At 44.4% G+C, this 26,748-nt stretch overlaps 1 protein-coding gene across 1 annotated transcript in view; it reads right to left on the bottom strand.

Annotated features, from left to right (window-relative positions):
* Positions 1–308: 308 nt before the first annotated feature.
* LOC134840114 (prefoldin subunit 2-like) overlaps positions 309–26,748 on the bottom strand; it is a 463,905-nt gene continuing 437,465 nt past the window's right edge. Inside the window, exons 2-3 of the mRNA XM_063855806.1 lie at positions 6,634–6,851; positions 309–802 (exon numbers count right to left, since the gene is read on the bottom strand). Of these exons, the coding sequence (XP_063711876.1) occupies positions 596–802; positions 6,634–6,843 (417 nt within the window). The 5' untranslated portion in view covers positions 6,844–6,851 and the 3' untranslated portion in view covers positions 309–595. The remainder of the gene's footprint in view (positions 803–6,633; positions 6,852–26,748) is intronic.

The following is a 26,748-nucleotide window of genomic DNA, read 5'->3' as shown; positions in this document are numbered from 1 at the left end:
ACTTTTTTGATAAAGCTTAGCCGATTTGAGATAAGTGTATCGATAGATGAATTTTATATTCCGCTGTGAAATCTGGAAATAAATTAAATTCCACGTTCAAAACTAAGTCGATCACAGTTTTCGTGACCTTTAGACTTTTGCTGGTCGATAGTGGAGTTTGCCTTTCTTTTAACAAAGGAAATGAACTGAACTTAAAAAGAAATGAAAGTCAAACCGCGAAAAAGTCAATTTGAGCTAGAACAAATTTTAAGCTCAAATTGATCGAAACCTGGTTTATAAAAATTGATCGAAACCTGGTTGATCGAAACCTGGTTTATAAAAATTTTCTTTATAAGATTTCAGCAATATTTCGGAAATTTTTTTAAATTCTGATGACTATTCATTATCGCTTTATTCAGTAGGCATTTCTTCTGGATTTTGAAACTGGAAAACTTTCTATTGACATACTATAGACATTATTAGCAGCGAAAAATAGACAGCCCAGTTTTTGTCCTAATGTACAATTCGAATCATAAACCTCATTTAGCAATTCAAACACAAACAGGCAGAAGAAACCATGGACTTCAAGTGATATCACACAGACGGCAATAGAACTTCAGCTTTCTTCTCCCTGAATCCTGATATCGAACTTGGCCTTGTAGTTCACTAACTCAGTTCCTTTTTCCTCCAATTTCTGTTGAAGGACACTGACAGAGTTTTCTAAATTTGACCTCATTAGAACTAGTTCCGGCAAAACATCTTCTACCTTTCGTTCCACTAACGCTTGATCCACCATTCTGTAGCATTTTCGGTCCTTGGACACCTAAGCAACAAATTAACTAAAGTTTAAATAATTTAAACGTTTTTTCGGCAAGAGTAGTAATAGTTCATGAAAGCGTTGAAGCGGATAGCCTTATAGTAAAACAATAACCTAAAGAAAGACTGCCCTTTAACAGTTTACAAAATGATATGAAATATGATTTATAAAAAAAGCAAATGCTACTACACATACGAAGAAGGAGTCTGAGCTGCAATAACATCAAAAACAGTCAACTGGCGAATAGATAGTCTCATATGACTTTTGCTTAGATTCATTTCAGGTGATAATAAACTGAATTAGACATTGGTCAACAATAAAAAAGACGACACTGTGAGAAAGATTTCACTCACGTCTAAACTTGAAATTAAATTTGAGGTCTTCTTTTTACGCCATGCTGTGCATGCAATTTTGATTTTTCGCGTTATGGTTTGAAATGCAAAAATACAAAGAAGATGCCGAGTTGTGGTTTTATGTGAACTTGGCTGGCCCTGACGGAAAATCTCAGAAAAATTAGGACAATCTTTTCATTCGACAGCTGCAACAAAGTATAAAATTACATCAAAATGGTGGTTTTGAGGACGCAGAGCGTTCAGGGTGTCCGATAACATTAAACGAAGATGCAGACAAATCAGATGAATGAAAGATGACAACATTATATCCAAGGAGAAAAAGTGTTATTTAAGTTTAAAGCAAAAAAAAACTATTCACAAAAACACTTAGAGGAACGATCTGCACAGAATGGGATTTACAGGAAGAGCAGCAGCAAAGAAAATTTTTCTTAATTACCAACATCAAGTTTTACGCTTAATATGGGCCAGGGCTCGATAACAACGCTCGGTGGAGCAATGGGAGAAGACTGTTTTCAGCGATGAATGCCGTTTTGGACAGTCTAGTGATGGCTGGGTTTATGTCTGGCGAGAGAGTGGGACAATATATGCTCCCGAAAACACAACTGCACGAAGTTCGAATCGATTTTAGTTCTCAAGCCGCCTACAACATGTACAAAATGTCTCATATATTGATTTGTTAGTGGCAGTAATGGAAAATTTGGTTGGTTACATAAACCAAGACAATCATTGGTCTATTCACCGGTCTGAGATTGTCTATCAGTGGTTTTCGGACCACTGGGTCATTAAGTCGACTTAAATCCAATAGAGAGCGCGTGGGCGTATATGAAACGGCAGCTTAGATATATGAAGGTGAACCCCCACAATTTAGAAGAAACTGTATTTTCTCTTCGGTAATAAATTTCTAATTCATAGATTAAAAAAATGTACATATCGTTGCCAAACCCTGTAATGGTTGGTTGCAAAAATCTGGGCTTCCCGATAAAGAAACTGAAAAAACAATATTTAATCGATATATATTTTTTAATGAGGGTGTCTACTGATTTATTGTAGCCCTACGTACGGTAAATCTTTCACACTTCATCGGTCGGTCAATTTACGCACAAGATACTTGAAATAAATTCACGTAATACTTGCAAAACTTGATTTGTTTGTATCCACAAAACAAAAATCAGCACAAAGCGTTATCACTCAGCATTATCGCAACAGCTAAAAATGAACGAAAATCATACGAATTGGTATTTGTGCTTGAAATTGATACCGAAAATAAATTCAGTTTGAATCAAACTCTACGCATCGAGAAAACCCAAAACATTTTAAAACAGGTAAAATTTCTAAAATACAACTAATATAAAGCTGGAGAGCTGTAAAACCAAACCGATTACATGACTTTTACACTGCGGCGATGGTAATCTTCGCACCACTTGCTATACACCCAAAAAGCGCCAAAATCAAAAACAAAGTGTCTCAAACAAAAACGGAAAATTTGAATGAAATTTGTTGAAATCGTAGGCAGAAAAATAAAAAAAATCTTAATATTGTTAGAGAAGTTAGTTTTCTGATCCAAAAAGAAGAATTTTGGCTCAACTCTAACTATTTCTGTCTGATAAGCAATAGATGGAAACGAAAAGAAAACACTTCGGTAAAAAATGAGATACGAAAAATCATAAACGGTTCATAAAATCTTTGAACCAAACAACCTGCATATCCCACAAAAACAATCGGGGATAAAAAAGGCCTATCCGCTACTAAAAAAAGGCCTATCCGCTATAGTATAATATAAGAACCAAAGAAAAAGCCTGAAAAACTAAAAAAAAAAGGTGTAGCTGAGCTTCGCACCATTTGCTATAAAAAATAATCAAAAAATGGAAAAAAAAATGAAAAAACTAGGTGAACAAAATTTTTCGTATAACTCGATGAAGAACACCTAGAGCCCACATAAAGCTGGATGTACGTGTTTGATATATTTTTTGCTTTGTTAAATTGAAGCGTTACAGAGCACATAATTTCAAAAATGGAATTCGCCTAAAACCTTAGTTTTTTCTCTACTAAACTAAATAAGAGTGAAAAATTGAGATTTTTCCAAAGACATAACACTTCTTTTACACAAAAATATAAAGATGCCGCTTCTGCAGAAAAAATTCGCGCAACCGCATCTTTCGATTGAACTTTTCATCTCAGATTTGAAAGGGGTAGTTTCTAAGAAAATTCAAAAGTTCCTAAAAAACGATCAAAATTCAAAAGCTTCGACTTTCCGAAATCGTTAACTCTTTACTGCTAAAAGCAGGTCGTAGTCATTTAAGAAGAGAGAAATCCCCAAATCGGGTTTCTCGATTGATCACTTAACTGAGAATTGGAACGATATTTTTCGAGTAAAGTCACAAAACTTCCAGAAAAAGGTTAAAGTTTCAAAACTTTTACTAGTTTGAGGACAATAACTTTTTTTGCAAAGGGAACTGAGCGTAGCAACTTCTTAACGTAAGCTTCCAACAACCTGTTGTGTCGATTAAACCTATGATATCAGATTTGGCAGGATAGTTATCGAGAAAAAACGGTCAGCAAATAGGGTAGTCAGCAAATCGGGTAGCCTACATTTCCAAGTATCATAGTTTTTTGTTTAAAAAAGTTTGCGCAATGCCACTTAAGCAGAAGAGATTCGCTCAAACTTAAATTTCGATTAGACCAAAAAATCAGATTTGGCAGGTAATTCGAGAAAAGCCAAAATTTCAAAAAACGGGCACAGTCGAGTATGCATAGGAGCTTCTCAAAACCCCTTCTTTGAATCGAGACCATCTCAGATATGGGAGAGTTATTTTTCAGTAACAGTCACAAAATAAAAAAAAACCGCTCCTATGCATGCTCAAAAAAATCTTAAAATTGACTTTTCCGAGGACAACAACTTTTTGTTTAGAAAAATTTACGGATGGCCGCTGATGCAGAAGAGATTCGCTCAACCTGTAACTTTAATTGAACACAAAAACCCAAATTTGGTAGGGTAGCTCTCGAGAAAAGCTTTGAAAACGGTCAAAAAATCAAAACTTTGATTTTTCCGAGGGCCATAATTTTTGGTGACAAAACAAAATATTGGGCACAGTCGCGTATGCAGAGGATCTTCCCACAACCCGTTCTTTGTATTGAAACAAAAATCTCAAATATGAGTGGGTATTTTTTGGTAAAACTCTAGAATTTAGTTTTTAAAAAAACGCTCAAAAAATCAAAAAAATTGACTTTTCCGAGGACAATAATTTTCTCGTCTTTTTCGCGGACGACGAATAAATTGATTAGTAGCTTATGCAGGGAAGCTTACCACAACTTAAGTTTCATTAAAAGTTAAAAACATTCAAAAACGGTCAAAAAGATCCAAAACTTTACTATTCCGAGGTCCATAATTCAAATTTTAAAAAAAGTTTGCGCGTAGCCACTTATAGAATGGAGCTTTCATAAATCGATCTATTCAATGAAACAAAACCTCAGCTTTGGTAGGTTAGTTTTTGAGAAAACGAAAAAAGTCCAACATTCTCCCTACAAACTTTTTCTAAGGCTGCAGACAAAGTAAATTGGTAAGGCAAAATGACACCAGGAGAGTATGCCGGAACACAAATGTTTAGGCGGTCTTCCTATGGATACAAACTTTTTGAAACTCGGTAAAAGGAAGAAACTTAATTTTTTGCGAAAAGTGAAGAACTTTTCCAAAGCGTCTCAAAAAATAAAATAAAAAAATCCGATCCCAAACATTTTCAAAACAACTGTTTTTATGGAACAGAAATTCTAGGCACACATGCCAAATATGAAATTTCAAATTTAAAATTGAAGCTGAACAATTTTACAAAGCCGAAACAAGGCCGACAATCTTTGAGCAGACACCAGTTGACCCGAAAAAAAAAGATTTTGTGAAGAACTTTTAAAAATTCAAGTCCCGCTGAAACTACCCTGTAGTAGCTAGCACACACCCAGTAGTTAATAGTAACTTAGTACACACGAAGCTAGCACCCAACCATAAGTGACTCGCCTGATTTTGTTAAACTAGTTGTTAACCCGAAAAAGTCTACATTCCGATTTGAACAAAAAAACTCAAACATGAAAATTATACGCGACAGTAAAAGAGCAGTATCACAACAAAAAAATCCAATACAGGAAATGAAAAAAAAACATGAAAATTCTTTTTCTCAAAAATTCAGCCAGAAAAAGCACACTCCTAGATTTCGGGCAAAACTTTTAAGCAGAACAAATCTAAAACCTAACTTTCAAAAAAAATTCTAGAAGAAAATGAATAAAGCTAGTTTTGAAACAAAAACATAACAAGACATTGGAGTGTTAAATAAGCATCAGCAGATAAGGTACCCAGCGATACAAGACTTCAGACTTTTGCAAAGTTAATATGTCCCCACACCCTCCAAGAAGTTATTCACCCTCAAAACACTGACACGCACACACAAAACTTTTTTCGCTTTTCGGAAGACCCAATATGAGGTCAACAAGCCGAAACTTATCAAGCCGAAAAAACAAGGGAAAAAAAAGAAAAAAGCCGGAAAAAATTGTCATCGAAAACTTGAAGTATAAATCTATTAAAAGTTTTTAGCAGTTTGTGCGTTCCAGAGGTGACTATAAAAATATGTTCCACTTGAAATGACAAAAATTAAATCATTGAGCCGATAAAAAATAGGCCGAAACCATTTGGGCAGAATAAAGTTTTCAAACGAAAAAAAAAAGATTTACGAAGTCAAGGCTAGTAAAATTACAAACAGCAGAGATAAATCAGAATACCAAAAGCAATTATAATGTGGAAAAAAACTATAGTGAAATAATTCAACAATATGGCAACTAAGCCGACAAAACATGAGCAGACAACTTTTTTGAAACGGACTATTTCCCGTTTGAAAAAAAAAAAGGTTCTGTCAGATTCGAACCCAGGACCTTCGGTGTCCCGGGCGTATTCTTTACCTCCAGACTAAGTGTACCGGAAAGGCTTAGAAATTTGAATTCATTTTGAAACGAGATACCAATTGATTCTATTAAACATGTTGATAATCCGAAAAAAGTCTTTAGTCCGATTTGATAACGCTTGCTAATTACTTCAGTAGTTCTAAGCCAGCTGTTGAATTACAGCTGTTTTAAGTGCAAATTGAATAGAAATGGAGATACAGATGGAGCTGACCAAATTTCAGTCATCCTGCGAACAAAATTATTTACGGAAAAAAACATAAGAAACATCCAAAAGGGTAAGAAATTAGATAGAGAAAAACAAAACACGCCTTTTTATGAAAGGACAATTGGAAAAGTCAAGAAAGTCACACACTTAAATCTCAAGCTTCACCTGCCAAAATGACTGACGTTTTTAATCTATTAAGTGAACAGTTTTTAATCTATTAAGTGAACAGTTATTCACGGTACATAGTCGAATACCCGGTTACAATACTTACTATCTCTAGAGTAATCATGGGAGCAGTAGGTTGAAAAGGAAAAGAGCAATAAAAATAAAGTACTAACTTTTTCTAATGCTGCAATAACGCTCTTGTGCTCTGATATTCTTGATTTTAAGTCCGATGTCTTTTCGCTCAGAACATGTTGCTCTTGTCTCAATTTGTGAAAACCTTTAACAATTTCGTCTTGTTTCGCATTTGGTTTGTTTGACGTTCCACTAGAAGATGCACTACTCTGTTGAGAGCTACTACTAGATGTACTCTTCGCGGCAGTCATAGTCCACTGAAGACAGATTTTTGACACTTAGGCGTATTGCAAACTTTAAAGATTTTGAAATTTGAATTTCAAAATACAATTCTTCTTGTTTTAATCTAGTATGAAATCCGAACTGGAATATGATTGCGTTAAACTAAAAATATTTATTTCAGATGCAATATTTATTTAAGGGAAGAGCCAGATGCAATATTTGTTTAAGGGAAGAGCCAGACACAAGGCTGAGGCAAAACGCTTCCCGCAGCTATTGCCAGATGCATGTTGATTCTCGTTGATACAACGATTTACGAAGTACTAGCAACAGAAAAGGTTTTAAGGCAAAGTATACGGCTTTTCAGGTTACGTAGCAAAATTTAGTTATGCCATAAATTAGACACGCCGTGAGCCAACCAGAGATAGAAAGACGTAAGTTTCATAAATGCGCAAAAGAATGATACCTATGCAGAAAAAAGTATTTGATTGGATAGGATTTAATACCTGTAAAAAAATGACAATTTAAAGTAATAAGATAAATTGAATAAAATTGCGAATTTCCGAGCTAAGGGTCTTAATTCGGGTATTTTGGTGCAAATGAGGGTATATTACTTATCGCCTATTAAGACCCGAGAAACACCAATTTTTTTTCGAAAATTACTGATTTTCGGCCAAACTGTCTGACCACAAAAATTCATATATTCGAGCTTTTCCGAACAGCAAAAAGCTTCTGTACAGTGAGCTACTACGTAGTTCAATCCCTCTAACTAAAGAAACCGCGCGGAAAAAGACTTAATAGAAGTTGGCGAATGTGCCATTCTGCCAGACTGGCACAGCACAACCTTCCGGCGACGTAAAAAAGAACGACTAAAGGCCTTATTGACGAAAAAGCATTGCAAAGGAGGGTCGGAATATTCTAGAATTTTTATTTTTAAAATTTCGATTGGAAGAAGAATATTTCTCAGAAATACGAAAATCAGAACAACGACAGATATTGTGAAAAACAGTCGTAACAGACACGGAAAATACGAAGCCTCTTATCGTGACAACAACGCACGATAAGACACTTGTCAGCAGACATTGGTGGAGAAGGAGGCTTCAGTGGGGGAAGAAATACACCACGGAACCCTCCCGGGACACAAATTGGAGGAGATAAGAGCGTTATCGCTGGAATATCACGGGAGCGGAGGCTTGGTCCCCCAGAGACTGTTCTATGTGAAGGGACTGTATAAACTAACTTTATAGCTGCTGGAATGTCATAGATCTCTTAATTAACACCGTTATTGTTTGATATTTCAGAATATGAGCAGCTAGAAAGAGTAAAGGGTCAATCCATCTCCAATGGATTTAATATAGAACTGTCACATAAAAACATATTAAAATAGGTTGTTCGAGCCGTGTTTTTAATGACAATCACGTAGTCTGAGGATCCGAGACTCAGCTATGTGGTTGTGTTTGCATGTAAACGAAAGCTGATCAAAAGTTGTTTGACTGATGGCCTAAAAATGGTAACTTTTTACTTAGCCCTAGACAGACCAGAAAATCAACTGGCAAGGTCGAGACGGTGAAAAACGAGTAGAATTAAGGTAACTGACGCCTGCCAGTCGTTAATAGGTACTTTTTCTACGCTCCGTCACTGTGTAGTATTTGGGCGAATGTTACATAGACGTTTTTATGGCGCTCCTGGGTGGGCCTGTCAAAGGCATAAGACCATCATGATCAGCAAGCGTTTCAGCGACGAACCCTCCGTTCCGGGCGTAAGCCCGAGGTAGAGGCCTTAATGACCGTTATTGTACTGGGGGGAAGGTGCGTACCCTCCGTCCAGTACTATTTAGCTTTTTAACTTAGTTAACACCGAAAATTCCGGGGGCCGGAGGGTTAGGTGGGAAATCTAGAGCCCGCTTGTCCTGAGGTCCCAGGACCAAAAACAATTAAAGAAAAAGCGTAAAACCAAACAAAAAAGGTGTATAACCAAGAAAAAGCCAAAAAATAATTTTATTTGAAAACAAAAGTACAAAAAACAGTAAAAAACCCAAAAAAGACCAAAAACAGTAAAAAACATAGTGACAGTTTATATGTTATTTCCGGACGAGATGTGATCTGACCTTCCTATTTGTTGTTGTTTCAGATTGATTTATATCGTTTCTGATAGAAAGATTGTGTGTTTTGGTGAAGGGTTGGATGCTTAAGCACGTTAATGGTGATTTTGCCGGTGACCGGAGGGTAGAGTGGCAAGCTGATCGACGTGTTCCACACTCAACAGGGACATCAGGGACAACATCCGCAACGACTGTTGGGTATCGTTGAAGCAATTTTAGTATCGTTCGGGTACTATTTCATTAAAACTTAAGTGGTGGGGGGTTACGATTGACTCGGTCCGATTGTACCCTCCATCGATTACAAATTTCCGAGTTAAGGGTCTTAATTCGGGTATTTTGGCGCAAAGGAGGGTATAGTACTATTTATTAACGACTACTAATAGGTTATTATCCTTATTACATATTACTTATCTCCTCAATTAAACCCAAAAAACACCCAATTTTGTCGAAAATCATCGATTTTCGATCAAACTGTAGACCCCCAAATTTTTGGAGATCCGAGCTTTTCTGAACAACAAAAAGCTTTTATATAGGGAGTAGCTACGTAGTTCGATCCCCCTAACTAAAGAAACCGCGTGAGAAAAGACTCAGTAGAAGTTGGAAAAAACCAAAATTTTTCGGTCAAAATTTCGATAATTTTCTGAATTTTGTCAATCTATTTTGGGGATCGATTTTTGAGTTTTTAGAGTTAGAGCAATAAAATTTTTTGCGTTAGTAGCGTGCTAGCATAACGTGCTCGGTTACTAGAGAAATTTTTGAGTAACCCTCCGATTGGCTCCTTGGATAGAGCTAACGACTTAAGGATTGGAAAAGGAACGAACCGGAGGGTCCAAATTTGATAGTTATTGGCCAAATTTTTGTCTCCAAACCAATTTTGATCCAGTTTTTTGCACTATTCCAGTGCCGTAGAGGGCTACTACGCTCGTTTCAATTATTTTTAGGCACTTTCGATAGGAATTGCGGAAAAAGTTTCTCAGAACCTATATAGGTGGTAAAAAAAGGCCGTTTGGACAAACACGTTTTTGGCAATTTCTCAAAGACTAGCCAACCGATCGGGATAATTTTGGTACCATAAGTCGACATTTTGAACCACTTTTCCGGACCGCAACCGTTTTTGGGTTGATAATCTCGGAAAAAGAAAAATTTTTTAGAATTTGTTGGTTCGGAGGGTCCAAATTACAGGTAACCCTCGGAGCGGCAGAAAATTTTATCAAAACACCTTTTTATCCAACTGGGAAGGTTGACCGTGTCAGCCAACCTAGTTTTAACTCAGGTGGACCGCTTTTAGAGACTTTATCGCGGTAACATAATCTTTTTCGTGATTTTTGAGGAACCCTCCGAAGTAACCCTCCGGAGTCAGCTAAACCCCTTAGCAACCCTCCTTAGTGGAAAATTTCCACGAGATCACCCAAAGAAGTTAAAACAGCCCCCCGTAGAGAATTAGAATTTAGCTTGTTTTGACGCTTCCTGAAGCTAATTGAAGGCCCTTCTGAGTGAGTTTCAGAAATTTGAAAATTTTGGAGGTACCCTCCGAAGTAACCCTCCGGAGCATATTAAGCATCTTATTGACCCTCCTTAGTAAATTTAAGGGGACCCTCCGAGGTAACTTGGGGGATTAAGGTACCCTCCGAAGTAACCCTCCGAGGTAGGCTAAGTGTCTTAACAACCCTCCGGATGGACTTAAACATCTTAGCAACCCTCCTTGTTAGGAGCTTGAGGAAACCTTCTGTGGCAATTTGGGAAAAGGAAAATATCCATTTAATTAAAATCATATTAGGATATTAGGCGCTTATTAGGATCATAAGAGCCCATTTTGACCCGGAAATTCGTGATCAACTTTGGATTCTAGATCGGGTGTATCAGAAGTACCCGAACAAAATTTTTTTTTGATTGTGATTTTGGTTGTGCGGTTGCCTTGAGCTAATTAATAAGAAAGTTCGGGCAATCCGGGAACAAATAAAAGAAGACCTCGGTGAGTGTATTAGGCAAATACACACTCACTTGAGAAGAAAAGTTGTTCCCTGCTCTCGTGCACGTGGAGCGTTCCGGGTGTGGGGGAGCTTTTTCATAGACTTTAGAAATTTTCGATCAGAGGTTGCCTTGAGCTACTTAATAGGACAGCTCGGGCAATCGCAGGGCACCTAAAAGAAGACCTCGGTGGGTGTATTAGGCAAATACACACCCACTTGAGAAGACTGTGTCCTGGGCTTTGTTCTTTCGGATCGTTCCGATTGGGGGAAGTCTTTTTCTTTAAGACTAAGTTTTATTGATCTGTTTCTGAATCATCACTGCTTTTTATCAAAGATTGTTTAATTTTAACAAAGCAGTGACTTGACAAATTGTGTAGCAATAAATTGATACTGACAAAAGGTCGCTGTCACCTGTAGGATATTCTTATCTGGTTATCTATTGTGTTTGGTGTGTTGATTGGATCTTGTGAAAATTTTGTGATACTGTTATAATATACGACAAGGTCGAGCTAGCATTATATCAATACTGAGCAGGCCCTGTGTGTGTGTAACTCTAACGGAGTCACTAATATTGTCATTGAGAAATCTAAGAGACACTCTTAATTCTTACGAGATCGAGGAGGCAGCGTTAAGTAATTTAACTTGAATTTGTTTGCGGCACGTGTGCGTCGCCATTAAATCATACGAAAATTGTTTTTGTAACAAAGCATGCAGCGCCGGGACTCGTTAGGATCGACTACTAAGATCCCCAGGCTGAGTAAGGGCAGCACGCGAAAATTTAAAACTAGGCGTAGCCAGTCCTCGTTTAGCAGCGCCTCCGACGTGTTTGCCGAAAACGAATCGACTAAAGGTCAACCTGATCTTTCAGTGAGCGAAATGAGATTGAGGAGCGAGAAAAACCTCGATGGCGATCAAAGGCGGAGCGCCGAAACCGGAACCGCGAGCGAAACGCTTGTGGACCCCTTTGACGAGGAAGAACAGACGCTCATTCGACCCGACTTTGAGCCGAGTGAGGACCTCGAGCGGGAGGAAGTCGAGAGGACGGAGGAGACCTCGGAGCGTTCCGAGGTCGAGCCGCGAGAGGAAGTTTTATTCAAGGGAATGTCCAAATCGGAGACCAAGAGTCGCAGGTGGAGGGGAGAATACTCACATTCGGCTAGTACCCACTCATCTCTGGCCAAGCAGAGCAACAACGCAATGATGTCGAGTATAAGCCCGAGTGAAGAACAACCGGGTTCGAAGGCCAAGAAGAGTTGGAAGTCATTGTATGACGAGCGCATGGCGTCACTACCAACTGTAGGTTTATTTTCCAGTTATGACTACCCGGAAACATCCCATCCGGATGTGAATTTCACACCGTGCCCAAGGAACGATAAGAACGGGAAGGCGTTATCAGCCTCGCCGACCAGGCCCATGTCAGATGGGATAACGATGGGAGCGTCATCAACCTTCGACAGATTAATGACGTCCATGAGCAAGCAAAAAGGCGGTGCGTCGTCAAGCACCAGGCTGCAGCCGCAGTTGACCTCATCTACTCTGGGACTAACCCCGTCATTTGGGGCCACTGGCGACATAAGTGACATGTTCGCTGGCGTAATGAATGGTCTGGATGAACTGAGACGGGACATGACTAAAAGAATAGATCAAGTGGATGAGAGAGCTCACAAGGGTCAAGAGAATCTGAGAGATGAACTAACGCACGTGAAGTCGCAGGCGAGGGTTGATCACGCCCAGTTGATTCGCAACACCGATCAATGCCTGGCGGAGAGCCTGGCACAGGCAAACAAGGAGTCATACGAAAGAGAGGCTAGGATGACCAGAGAGATCGAACGATTGTTGAACGATCATGATAGTACCTACGCCCACACGATGACCAGCCTGGAGAAGAGGTTAGATGCAAAGTCTGACTTAATGATGCGGAAGCTTGACGCAATCCTGAATGGGAGTAGTTGGCAGGAGCATTCCAACCCAAGGGAGCGTTCACGCCATGCGAATGTTGGAGATGGTACGGGCGGCAATGCCAGAGCCCAGCAAGGCTCGAGAACGAACTACGAACCTAGAAACAAGGAGCGGCCAAGGGCAGCCCCGCAGAGGCCTGGCTGGACGAATCCAGTCCCGCCGGAGGCAGATGCCACCCCGGAGACAAGGTTGCCAACCGTGCCACAAGTCAGTTCAGTACCAGACCTGACTACAGTCTCACAGGACACAACGATGTATGCCTCGATGTTTGAACCTCTGAACAGATCTCTTGAAACATTCATCACCAAGCTCTCGAAGTCAACAGAGAGAGGAGAGACGTCAAGGAGGACACTGAAAAAGCCGAAGTCATATAAAGACGAGTCAGACGGCTGCATTGATACTTGGATAGAGGTGATGAAGTTACACTTTGAGGAAGAGAATCTCTCCAAGAAACAAGAGTGCAGCGCGCTGACGAGCAACCTGGAGGGTACTGCATTAAGTTGTGTAATGGCGAAAAGAGCCAATGAGAGAGACAGCGCTCGCAAGATATTCGACATCCTGCTGAATCGTTTCGGCTCTGGAGTACAAGGGCACCAGGCTATGGTGAAGTTCGAGAAGAGGCGTCAAAGAGATGAAGAATCAATAGATAAATACTTGGACGACCTTGAATTGCTCAGGAGGAGAAGCAACCCGGATGAGAGAATATCCGAGCGAAACTTGGCGATTGCTTCAAAGTTTATGGATGGAGTAAGGAGTGAGGAGTTGAAGACGATGTTGGCCACTCACTTCACCCTGTCGCTTGACCAGGTACCCACGCCTGACGACTTGCGTATGAAGTCACGCGAGTATTTACTCATAAAACCGAGGGCGCAAAACCGTTACAGCAATTATGGCAACTATAGCGGGACAAACACTGGTGCGAATTCCAGTTGGTACAAACCTCGCGATGACATGGATAAGAGGAGGTCGTGTGCGAATTGTGGTTCGATGGACCATCACGTTTCTGCGTGTTCTGCATACAAACAGAACATGAAGGCCATAGGTTTTTTTCTCGAGGACGCCGACGCGACCGACGAGGATCATGAAGAGTACGTTAGAGGGCTCATCATGAAATATGGTCCGAGGTGTTTCTTCTGTAATTTGGAGGGACACTTCAAGTCGGATAGTACTCAATTTTGGGACGCAGTAGCGGACGCGAAACATCCCCGCCACGAGAAGGCGCTTTCGGGTGTCAAGGCCAGTCGAGCACGTCTGATGAACGAGGCTGAATCTCGGAGAAAGGAGACGACACCGAGCACCTTCACGACCAAAAAGGTTAGGACATGGCCTGACGAGGTGGTAGCCTCGAACCTCGAAGCAGAGTCGTCTAGCCCACTCAAGGTGGATTACGGCCTGACGGCAAGGACAGCGCTGCAGAATGTCAAACAATACCTAGCCACGAAAGAAGTGGAGCAATGGGTAAGGTCGGAGCTGGAGAGCACAGATCTTCGGGAAAGTTTTAATGTCCTGGGTAAAACGACAAAAGCAGAAGACAAAGAGGAACCCAAGAAACAGTGACTAAAACTGAACGTTATATCTGGTAAGACTTTCGGCATGACGAAAGCGGGGACCAAAATAATGTCCATCATCTCAGTCGCAGGGCACCAGGTGGTCAAGAACTTGAGTGAACCATCCGAGATTACACTAGTCCACCTGGACATCTATGCCGACTACCTGAAGGAGAAGGATCCCAAACTGGACTCCAGGGCAGTGCGAGCGCTGCTCACAACGGGAGGTCCGAGACTGATGAAAGTGGACGGACATTATATCGATGTCCATGGCCCTTACCCGATCCTGATGAATGTGGATGGCATCAATATCTACACGAAAGCTCAAATAACTGATGCGAACGATCAGATTGGCCGGATATACATTGGTCAAGAGGAGCTGAAGGTTAGACGAATCGGACACAACGCGATGCTCGAACAAGATGCGGTGCATTTTGGTTGTGAGGCCGATCTGGCCGCACACGTTCTGGACGTGCAAGGCAGACAACTTTCAGTAAAGGGACTGCTAGACACGGGAGCAGTGGTTAGTGTCATGCCAGTCAAAACTTGGACTGACATGGGTTTCGAAAGGTCGGATCTCATACCGACAAACATCAGGTTGGCAGCTGCCAATCAGGGAGCAATCTATGTCACCGGACGAACCCCGATCATTTCACTGCAGCTCGGAGGAAGACATCTTTGGATGAGCTTCCTAGTAGTAGAGAGTTTGGACGAATCCGACCAGTTCATCTTAGGAAGGGATTTCGTTCGCAACTTTGACGTCACGATCGATCTCAATGACGGATTGATTAGGATCAAGGATCCTGAGAGAAAGTATGAAAAAAGACCCCTTAATAAGATCTTAATTAATCAGGCCAAGGTGCCGATTTTTCTGGATCGAAAAGTTAGATTAAAACCAAACCAAGCCGTAGTAGCGACGTTTAGGATGAGGAACTTGAATGAACTCAGCAATGACAGACAGGTGTGTCTGGTACCAAATCCAAACAGTAAAAGCTCGGCTATTTTAGGAAGAAGCTTCTCACTCACTCAGAGCGGACTGTGTGTGAGTGTGTTATTGAACACAGAAGCAACAACAGTGACAATACGGAGGGGAAAGAAACTTGACTACGCTTTGCCTCTGAACACAGACTTTCAGAGTGTGGAGAACTTGAAAAAGTTTGATGTAACTAAATGTCCATTGCATGCGAACCAAGAATGTATAATGAAAAGAGTGAATGAATTGAAATCTTCTAGGAAATTGTTTTCAATGAAGTCGGAAACAGATGATGGGCTGTCTAGTTGTTCCAACTTCCCTGAGAGACCGACGGAGGCAGAGTTAGCAGCGAATAAACCTGTCCTACCTGAGATAGAACATCTAAAGGGTAAAATATCAGACAAGGAACTAAATTCGCTCAGAGCGGTGCTAAATCGGAACGCAGACGTTTTTTCGAAACACAAGGCTGACATAGGTTGTTGCAATTTTGTAGAGCACGAGATTGAGATAGAAGAGGGCTCGGTACCTCATAGGGAAGGGGCGAGAAGAATGACCCCAAACAAGTCAGAAGCGTGTAGGAAGGAAATCGAGATGTTAATGGAGTACGACATGATCGAGCCGTCGAAGTCCCCATGGGCTTGTGGCGTGGTCATGGCGAAAAAGAAAGGGGGACAACTCAGGTTTTGTTGTGATTTCCGTTATCTGAACGCAGTGACTATAAAGGACGCATACCCGATTCCCCGCATCGATGAGAGCTTGTCCAAGCTGGGAGATGCGAAGTTCTTCACGACGTTGGATCTGGGCTCTGCATTCTGGCAAGTGCCACTTAGAAAGCAAGATCGAGAGAAAACAGGCTTCGCGTGTGAGCTGGGATTGTTCCAGTGGAAGAGGATGCCATTCGGATTGTGCAATGCGACGGCCACATTCCAGCGACTGATGGCCCAGGCACTCACGAGCGTCACTAAGAAATACGGGAATCTCATCATGTGTTATGTCGATGATGTCGTGATTGCAACACCAACCTTAGAAGACCACATAGAGAGGTTGGAGGAGGTGTTTTCTTGCATGAAGCAGGCGGGTCTGAAATGCAAACCCTCTAAGTGTGAAATCCTCAGGGATTCCATAAAGTATCTGGGCCGCCTGGTTGACAAACATGGAGTGAGACCAGATCCCGAAGCGGTTGAAGCGGTGCTGACCTGGAAGGCACCTAAAACAGATACACAGCTGATGAGTTTTCTGGGATTCGCAAATTATTATCGAGAGTTCATCAAGGGGTATGCTGACAAAATATACCCCATGCAGAGGTTGATGAGAAACAAAGGCAAAAAGTTCACCTGGACTGATGAGGCACAAGTTTCATTTGAGAACATCAAGCGTGAACTTTGCGAGGCACCGGTCCTCGGCATGCCAACAGAGAAGGGGATGTTCGTGCTGGACACGGATGCATCAGTGGTTGCGATATCGGGCATACTTCACCAGGAGCAGGAGTGGAACGGGAGAACGGTTCTTCGTCCGATAGCCTACGGGAGTAAAGTCCTGAGTGATACTGAAATGAAGTACGGCGCACCAAAAGCGGAGATGTTTGCGGTGATCACTTTCGTAGAAAAATACAGGGCCTACTTGGGGAGTGCTCCCTTCAAGTTACGTGTGGATAATCGAGCCCTCGCCTAGCTGAAAACCTATTCGATGGACCAAAGCTACATTGGTCGTTGGATCGTGCGCCTGGATGGATACCACATGATCATAGAGCACCGTACACGTGACAAGCACCAGAACGCAGATAGCCTCAGTAAAAAGACAGAATTTTATGAGCGCCTCGAGGAGAGACAGGCTAACCAATCAGAGATCAAAGACGGGTTTTCCTTTCTGGAGAAAGAAACCTACGACAAGCTGCCACTTACTAGGTGGTTAGACAAGTCAGGACATCCTATACCTGGACACCCTGACCTTCCAGTGGAGACGGCCGCGGAGATAAAGCTTTTAGCCAGAGGCGAGCCCGTTCCGTTGGATCTGCTAGTCCGATCCAACTTGGTACAGCAAGAACTAACCAGGCTGGGTATAAACAGCATGGCTCTATTGAACAGGACGGTGAACATGGCGCCGGACGTCATGGGAAAACTCCGTGACTTGTTGGACAGGGAAGTGGATAGGCATGATCGTGAATGGCTGGAGACCATGCAGCAGTTGACTGTCACCGAGAGAACAGAGAAGAGGCCAGTGTCCATTCGCAGCCGAGGCGTTGAACGGGATTGCAGGTCGATTGTCAACCAGCTGGTGAGCTCGATGCCGAAGGAGGTCTTGTTAAGAACTTCGTTCACTGAATATGGAACACTGAATCAGAACCAAACTACTGAGGAAGTCAGAATCAGGTCGAAATCTAGCTTCACGAGGAGAGTGCACTTCACGGATGCAAAAGAGGAATACGAGCCGAGCCCAGATTGTTCGTCCGTGCACGAGACAATGTCCGGCGAGTCTGATACCTTAGAGCCAGTCAAGGACGACTCGTCTGAGGAGTCAGACACCGTTGAGCCCGTGCAGGACGACTTGTCCGGGGAGAGGTTGACTAGACCACCTAGGGGCAGAATTTTGTCCGGGGAGTCGGGTTCAAAGCGACCGATGGACAGAGTTTTGTCCGGGGAGTCGAGAAACATCTCAAACAACTTGGAATATGATGTTGGAGAATCAGTCGACTCAAGTGTTGACTCGGGACCTCAGTCCTGGGACAACACGTCTGAAACAACTTCCAATTCCGATATGTCAGAGATCGCAATCCACTCCTTATTGGTAGACTGGAAGCAGCGTGGACTGGACCGAGAAACACATCAGGATCCAGACAGGGACAGATACACCTCAGATGAAGGGGGCACTGTGGTAGATAATGCCGCGGACGAGCTCGAGCTGATAGCAGTTTCGAAACGCCCAACCAGATTGCTGCCCCATGGTACGGTCGTCCGTACCAATCTGGAACCATCTGTGCAGGAAGCGACGCCTTTGAAAAAGATATGGTGTGTCAAGTTGATGGACGATGCTCATGCTCCGGAGATAATGAGTGGGCAAATGAACGTGGTAAAGACGTATTTGAAAGCCAGGTACAGGCTGTCGGATCTTCTAAGGGCTCAACGAAATGATAGAATGACGAGCAGTCTGAAGAGATGGATCGAGAATGGAGCACCTGACAAGGGAGACTTGGAAGAAGACAGCTATAAAATCCTGAAGCAATTCTACCTGAAGCGAAACGACTTGTTGTACCTGAACAAGGACGGAATCGTAGCCTGCAAACGAAAAGTGGAGGACAAGGTCCTCTACAAATACAATTCAATAGTGTTACCACAGTTGTACCAGACCGAATTGCTCTTTCGCTCACATGATCAGATGGGCCATCAAGGCGTGGACAAAGTGTACAACAGGATACAGAAACGATTCGAATGGCCGGGATTGAAGAAGGCTTGTGAGAAGTGGATCGCAGCATGCCTGTCATGTCAGCAGGCGAAGGATCCCAGGAAGCTAAGGTTCCCCCTACAGTCAGTAGAGTCGTCAGGTTTCAACGAAGTGGTGCAAATTGATCATCAGAAAATCTGCATGACGGCAACGGGCTATAATCAGGTGCTGGTAATGATCGACCATTTTACGAAGTATGCGGAGGCAGCACCCTGCATGACAGCATCGGCGGAAGAAACATGCGATCATTTGATAAATGCGTGGACAGCGAGGCATGGCTGCCCCATCACGTTCCAATCGGACAATGGCAAAGCATTCGTGGGCGATCTCACGAAGGAGTTGATGAAAAGGTCACAGGTAGCGCAGGCCCACTCGACCACTTATCACCCGCAAACGAATGGCTTAGTCGAGAGGCAAAATCGCACCCTGGTATCCATGCTGAGAGTCTACTGCTCGCGTTACATGGATGACTGGGACAAGCACTTGCCGCAAGTGATGGGTGCTTACAACAGCACGGAGCATTCCACCACGGGAATAAGTCCGCACATGATGTTAACAGGTCATGAAAAAGCGCTCCCGTTGACGTTTTTCTACCCTGAATATGAGGGGAAGAGGACAGCACCGCAAACGTATGTGCGGGAGGTTATTAGAAGACAGCAGGACCTCAATGACTTATGCAGGAGGAATACGCAACAGGCGCAAATTAGACAAAAAAGGAGGTTTGATAAAAGGACAGCTGATGCGAAAGCCTACTCGGTTGGCGACTACGTCTGGGTGTTCCAGCAAGTGGTTCCACCAAAAGGAACCAAGAAATTATTAAAGAAATGGCGTGGTCCATTTCAGATAACAGAGGTGCATCAAGGAGGTCGTTTTTATCGATTGAGCAATGGAAGAGCAGCTCATTACGAGAATATCAAACCACACAATGCCTCGTCAGAGGATTGGTGCATCCCAGCGGACATGCAAGAGGGAGACTATTTGATAGTGGATCCTGCTTGTGAAGTGAATGAAAGGGGTACTCGCGACAAGAACGACGGGAATGAGGTGGTGGACGATTGCGATCTACCACTGGATCTCGAGTTGACCAAGCGAGTAGAGGTGGACGATGAAACTCTACCTTATGCCGAAGAAGACTGGGACTGCCCGGAACAAACCGAAATTGACAAAGGAATACAGCCTGACTTTCCTCTCACTATGGAAACACGCCAAAGCAAGAGAGGAAAAAACCAGAAGTACAATCCGTACGGCGAGGACTTCGTTGTAGACAGGATAGTAGTAAGTGATGTCATAGACTCGCTGGTGGGACTGGACGAAGTGGCGATGCTAGAAGAAATAGACCTTGTGAACGATATGGATCAAGATTGGATCGACGATCGATCAGAACCGGAAGTGGAGTTCGAACCAGAAGCGGAACAGACTCATGAGCAGGAACTAACAAACTTGCGCGTGCTCGAATGGCTCCATGATCTGCCGACAGATCCAAAAGAGACGATCCTGACGATTCAGGACGTCAATAAAGACGGCGTCAAATACATCAGTCATGACAATGCCGAGTCCAACTGGGTCGCCCCAGATGGTCCTCTACGTGTTCCACAATCCAACCTCGATCTCCTAGACTTTGGGCGATCGACGGGGACGTCGATGGATATTTTTGTCCGGGGAGTGGGGGTAGGACTCACCCACACCGAAAATCTGATAATAAAAAAATTGAAATCGGCAAGAGAAACCGGAGAACTAGAGACAGAGGGCGAGAATGCTAAAAAACCACCTTTTGGACGAATCTTTGAATCCCATTTTGATCTACCGAACCATTATTCGAACAATATCGTCATAACGGACAGTGATTTCATACTCACGGAACGCACGTGCGCCATAGCGATAACCGCGGACGTAAGCTTCAAAACAGCACTAGCGGCTGACTTCAAGAGAGAGTATAAAAATATCGAGTTTTTGTGGAAACAGAGGCCTGGTGTGGGAGGGATGATAGCGCTGCCCCCTGTTGCATCACAGATACCAGGGAAATATTTGTGTTTCCTGGTCACCAAGGCCACTGATAGGCAACACGTAGATCCAAAGATCTTGGTATTGGCCTTGACTCGACTTAGGGATTTTTTAGTTGAGAGAGGAGTGACCTCTCTCTCGTTGCCAGTATACGATCCTAATAGGGGAAAGCTACATCCGAGAGAGTTGTACGCACTTGTGCATGTGATATTTTCAGAGACTGACAGAGAAGTTTACTTACATAAAAAATACTATCTGAGCATATGCTAAGAATTGCGCTCGGCGATAAGTGGTTTTTATTAAGTTATTCGACAGGAATTGGAGTCAAGTTTTAGGTTAGGTTAGGTTTTAGGTACAGTATTAGGGATTATGTTTTTATGTGATAGTATAGGTGTGTGATGTTTATGTGTTTATGTTATGTTATTGTTATGATATGTTTTATGTTTGTGTCATAATAGAACTGGGGTACTCCAGGTCATCAAGGTGACAGCGCACATTCGTGCTACTCTGACAAAGGTAAAGGTGGACGATCCACCTTGGTGCTAAAATTTTAAATCAGAATTGAAAAAAGAATTTCAATGGAGAGTTTTAAAGAATTGAATGATGTTGTATCCAAAAATGATGGTTCTGAGTCGCGACTTGTTTTTTAGATCTTGATTGATCGAAAATTGTTTACTGAACACTGAATCAAACGAGACAGAAAGGAATTACACGACACGACAACAAGAATCAAGACGATAAGAAATGGGTGACACGAACTCATGGAATTTCTCTCAGCGAGTCTAGGAGCGACTCTAGACGAGATCTATCAGCGGCTGATCGATTGTGATTTCACACGAGAAGACCCGGGGTTGGCGATGTTTGTGGTCGCGCTCCTTAATGCACTAGGACGAGAGGGTCGAGGGAATCGCCCTACGGAAGTCGTGTTGATGTTGGCCTTCGGTGAGTCCGGGACCGCCGAGCGAGGCCGAAACCGATTGATGAGATGGAGGCGTGGAGAAATGTCTGGCCACGACCTGGCTCGTGAGCCAGGACTAGGTGAGCAGAGGGACCACCGGCTAGGTGAGATGCCCTTACCAGTCCAACCGGCGCAGCCACTCATCGGGGCGAAGAGACAACGTGATGGACAAGGCCCGTCACATTCGGTCGACTCTCCTACAGCTGCTCCTCCTTTGAAGAAAGTGAGGGTGAATGAGATAGAGATCCAGACGTCGGAGACGATCGAGACGCTGGAAAAGAAGGAGAGAGATCAGAGCGAGCTGTGTGCCAAACTCCAGGAGTATAGGGCAATAGCTCGAGAAAGAGACGAATGGAAGAAGAAATACGAAGATCTACAGGTGGCTTATAAGGAGGATGAAATAAAGCACCTGAAGGAGCTGTATATGGCGAAGGTGAGCCAAGTGTCACCGGAGGTTCTGGCGAGCATGAGATCCTCGCAGGGATCCAACGACACACGCCCCGGGACAACAGCTCAGGAGCTGTGTGTATCGAGAGGGACCGAGGTTCTGGATTTGCGTGCATCGAGAGAGCCCGAGGCTCCTCAGCAGACACGACTGTCTGCTTCTAGTCAAAGGTTCACGATACCAGACCCTTCTGACACTTACCTCGCCCCTCAGTTCCAAGAATCGTTCAACCAAGTGGCCAGAGCGACAATGGAGGAGATCAACCGAACCACTGGACGGACATTGGGTAGGATCGTTCCTTCCCAGCGTCGTGATCAGTCATCTAATAGCTCGGAGCGAGCACCCCACACCCCACACGATGGTGCCCTCGGGGACTGCGCATGGCAGAATCTATCAGAAGTCCCGCGTTGTAGATATCAGGAAGAATCTGATGACACGGCACCAGTTCACGCAAGTAGCTGCGGAGCATCCTCGAGCTTGCCTGAATGACATGAGCTGGAACCCCGCTACGAACGACCAGGTGATTCCCCCAGGGAGTCGCCACCTGATCATAGGAGACAGTTTGGTGAGGGATCTGAATGAGATCTTCGTCTATGGTCAGACAACCACCTTGTCCTTTGGAGGAGCTTCAGTGGCTCAGGTCATCAAGATGATGGAATTCCAAAGCGAGGATCACCTGGATACGCTGGTGATAATGCTAGGAACTAACGACGTCTCGAGAGCCCCAGTGACTCCCGAGTGCAAGTGGGAGCCTCTGCTGGTATGCCTCCTGAATGAACTGAAAGAGAAGTATAGGCCCAGGTTTGTGGTGCTGTGCACGATACCACAAAACCCGCTGGTGGGCACCACAGTGGCAGATTTTATGAATGGCAACGTGACACGGTGGAACGAAATGGTCCGTAACCTGGTGAGAAACAACCCTGGCGAGTTGCGACTTCTGGATCTCGAAAACACGCTGCGCATGATTGATCATATTGAGCTTACCAGAGATGGGATACATTTCAACACCCAACGAGGGAGACACTGGATGAATGATGTATTTCAGACGCAATTGAGGGAAATGGAGCAGGAGTCGAGGGCAACCAGTTCTCTGGCTCGGACAGCTCAACGAATGGAGGAAGTAGAATAAGGGCAAGCGTGCCCGAATCCCTCGTCAACCGCCTAGGGCCCTTGGCAATGGAGACGGCTGTAGCCGCACCCACCGCTCCGAGCTCAAACGTGAGAGAGAGGCTAGGGACTGCTCCTCCTCCCAGAACACAACCGCTTGAAAGCCGACTCGGCAGATCAGTGGTTCAGAACAGAAATAACTCCCAGACCGTGTCTAGGAGGAACGATCCGCCCGCCACGGCAAATCCTGCTTCAGCGGCATGACCGTCTACGAGCGCCGTGCCTGCGGAAGGAGTTGAACCAGGCAGCCTGCTGCTTTGGAACCGATCAGACCCTAGTCATTGGGGACAGTATAAGACGGACATGTCCACGAAGCTGAACATGAATACCCTGACGTGTCGGGAGGACGCGATGAGAATGATTGGCGGAGAAAGTCCCACGGTGTCGCGATTGCATCGGATACCAGGCGTGGATTGGCTGCTAGCAGAGCAGGAGCAGTTCAGCTCTGCGACTAAGCTCCGACATGCAGACTTGGAAGGGTTGCCTCAGGACAATACCTTTGGACCCTTGAACACGCGGTCCCTTACGGACGTTCGACAGAGAGCCCGGGAATTGAGGCCACCTGCTCGAAGGGGCAAGTTTCAGGCAGAAAATAAGCCCAATAACAAGCATCATAAGATGTACAGGCAGTTCGCTAAACCACCCGGTCAGACGCCTGGCGAATATTCAAGGGACTACCCCCGAACGACTACGGTAGAGGGAGATGAACAGAGATATGGGAAACTGAAGGCCCCAATAGGCGATGGCCTCTTCGCTGCTTACGATCCCTTAGAGATGAAAGCTGCGAAGTATCTGATCGTGGCCAGTTCCGATTATCTCTATACTCCCCGTTCTCTCTTTTAGCCCGACGTGATCTTTTTGACGGCACCTAAATTGGACTGGGGACAAGCAATCGGCATGATGATAAGTGTGCGAAGGGTGGTCAGTATGGAGCCGCAGGTAATAGTGGTTGCAGGCTCAAATGATCATCTGCAAAGCAGGGGCTTATTGTCACGTCTGACGGATGGGTCGATCCCGAGTAACGAGGTCATAGGGGAGGCGATAATGACACTGCTCTCGGTGATGGCTGAGGTAGAGGCAGCAGCAAAACAACGCTTCACCCAAAATGTGGTGAAGGTGATCTTTGTATTGTCACCAGGGTACGCTGCATTACCAGAACCCCTTCAATTTGTATACACAATGGTCACAACAATAGCAGAGGGGAGGTTCAATGTGATAATTCCTGCCCCGAACAGAGTAGTGGACCCGGACAATTACTACCCGTCCCGATCTGAGCTTCCCGCCGTTTGGGCTGACATTTCGAATGCCATACAGGGGCTCAGAGATTGTAGCACAACTCGGTTGGTGCTAGATGAAGTTCTGGGGTTGGAGCTGTCCAACTTTGCCAGATTGCTGAAACTAAGACCAGGGGTGGATGACGATCATCTGTTAGTACAACAGGTGGCTGATGATCTCTGGTTCAGACAGATGGATCAGGCCGAGAATGAGCAGGGCATGACAGTCAGGAAGAACATGACAGCAGCCGAAGAAGATCTCATGGCAATGGCTTTGTGCACGAAGCCGCAAAACAACATATGGTTGTACTTGTCACCAAGGCTGTGCACCTTGGGTGAGGACGCGTTCGAGCACGCGCCGGCAGTGAAAAAGGAGATACACGTGTACCTGAAAAACCTGTTTGATGCCCGGGAGTTAACTGGGGGCATGATGTTGAAACTAATGCAGGACGTAAACACGATGTCACTGGACAAGTTCCAAGCTGACGTGCTAGCCACGAGGGCACAGTACGAACGATCGGATGCTATCTTGGGAGGAATGGGAGTGGGATGGACGCCATCCTTCCTGTCGACGTGCTATCCTAGGGCATCCCGGAACTTGATTGCGAGTTTTGTCAGAGACATCAGGAAGTTATCGATTGGCCTGGTATTAGCCTTGTACGTGACATTTGGTCACGAAAATTTCGTGAAAGGGCCGGCGAATCTCTTCACCCAAGCGATGGCAGATTTGAGATTGGATGGACTCCTGACCCTGATTGCCATGACCTACGTTCGACTGGGTGATTTGCTTGTGCTGTTACGTTACCCTGAACAACTACAGGGACCGAGTCGTGAGTTCAATGCACAGTTGGAAACCGCCTCGTTCAAGAAGATGAAAGACTGGAGGACTCTCCTGCTTCAATACCTCTTACAACAGAACAGAAGCGTCACGGGAGAAGACAAGGTGGCGACGAATTCGGGCGAGAGTAAGCAGTTTTGTGGCATGCCCTTACTGACGGACTTAGCTGTCATGATGCGGATTGATCCGTTGGCTCTGGTCCACGGACTGAAGGAGCTCGTCACAGTGGTGAATGGACCGGTGATGTCTTTTGCGTTCCCGGATGTGCAAGTTAAGGCGTACAGGAAATCGGTGTTGTACGTCAACCTGGTCTCAGTCGTGGACTGTTCCGTGCTGAACTGGGTAGAACAGAGGGAGTTGAGAGGGCTGGCCAGTGATGATAGGCTGTTCGGAAGAATAGCGGAGCCAGGTTGGATGTTGATGGATTTCAACAACCACTTCAAGTGCCGAATGGGCCGTGAGGAACTTTCTCACATCCAGTTCAACCCGAAGCTTTGGAACTTAAGACCAGTAGTGAAGGATACGGGAGCGGCCATGGGAGTGCCACTCTTACCAGAGGCCTATGCACACGCCAAAGAGAACCAGCAAGCGTTGCTATCTGGGTCCAGGCCGCTGCCGGACCAATGCCCTCGATATCCACCGATAAGGAGGATGTTTTCGGGAGTCACATCTCCCATCATTGCCCCTCGCATCGGAGCAGCTCGTGATGCAGAAAAGAGAATGTTGAAGTGGAGTGAAGGGATGGAGCCGCGCTTCATCGGCTGGAATGTGGCAGCCGCGCACACATTCGACTTCTCATTTCCTGATGCTTGGAGTAGGAAGAAGATCAAGGCACTACCTTCCAGGAGACCAGAGGTCTCGGCCGAAATGTGGAACGAAGTGTATTCTCCCACGGATGACTTATCAAGACTGAAGTGGTCAGGAGAAGTGAAGGTAGTGATGATGGAAGTGGCAAAGGAGAGCAGAGGGGGCTCATATATAACGATAGAGGACCTAGCGCCACATGGCGAGGAATCTGTAGAATTCCTGGTGAATGATGAGTTGTTTTATCATGCAGGAGACATGACCGTCCCGGCTCGGCCGGACTCGGGCACTGACTCACGACAAGGACCTTCAGGACCCAGGCCGAAACCTGATGCAGGTGATGATGATTTGATGGATCATGACGACAACGATACCGAGGGAAAGACGGGAAAACCGGGTGAGACGGATCTGGGAGCGTTAGAGAGAGACTTGCTAGAATAACGGTTTAGTGAAGACGAAGAT

The sequence above is a fragment of the Symsagittifera roscoffensis genome, chromosome 2 (assembly GCF_963678635.1).
Source record: "Symsagittifera roscoffensis chromosome 2, txSymRosc1.1, whole genome shotgun sequence".
In the NCBI taxonomy this organism is placed as follows: Eukaryota; Metazoa; Xenacoelomorpha; order Acoela; family Convolutidae; genus Symsagittifera; species Symsagittifera roscoffensis.
This window is presented reverse-complemented; position numbering and strand designations above follow the sequence as displayed.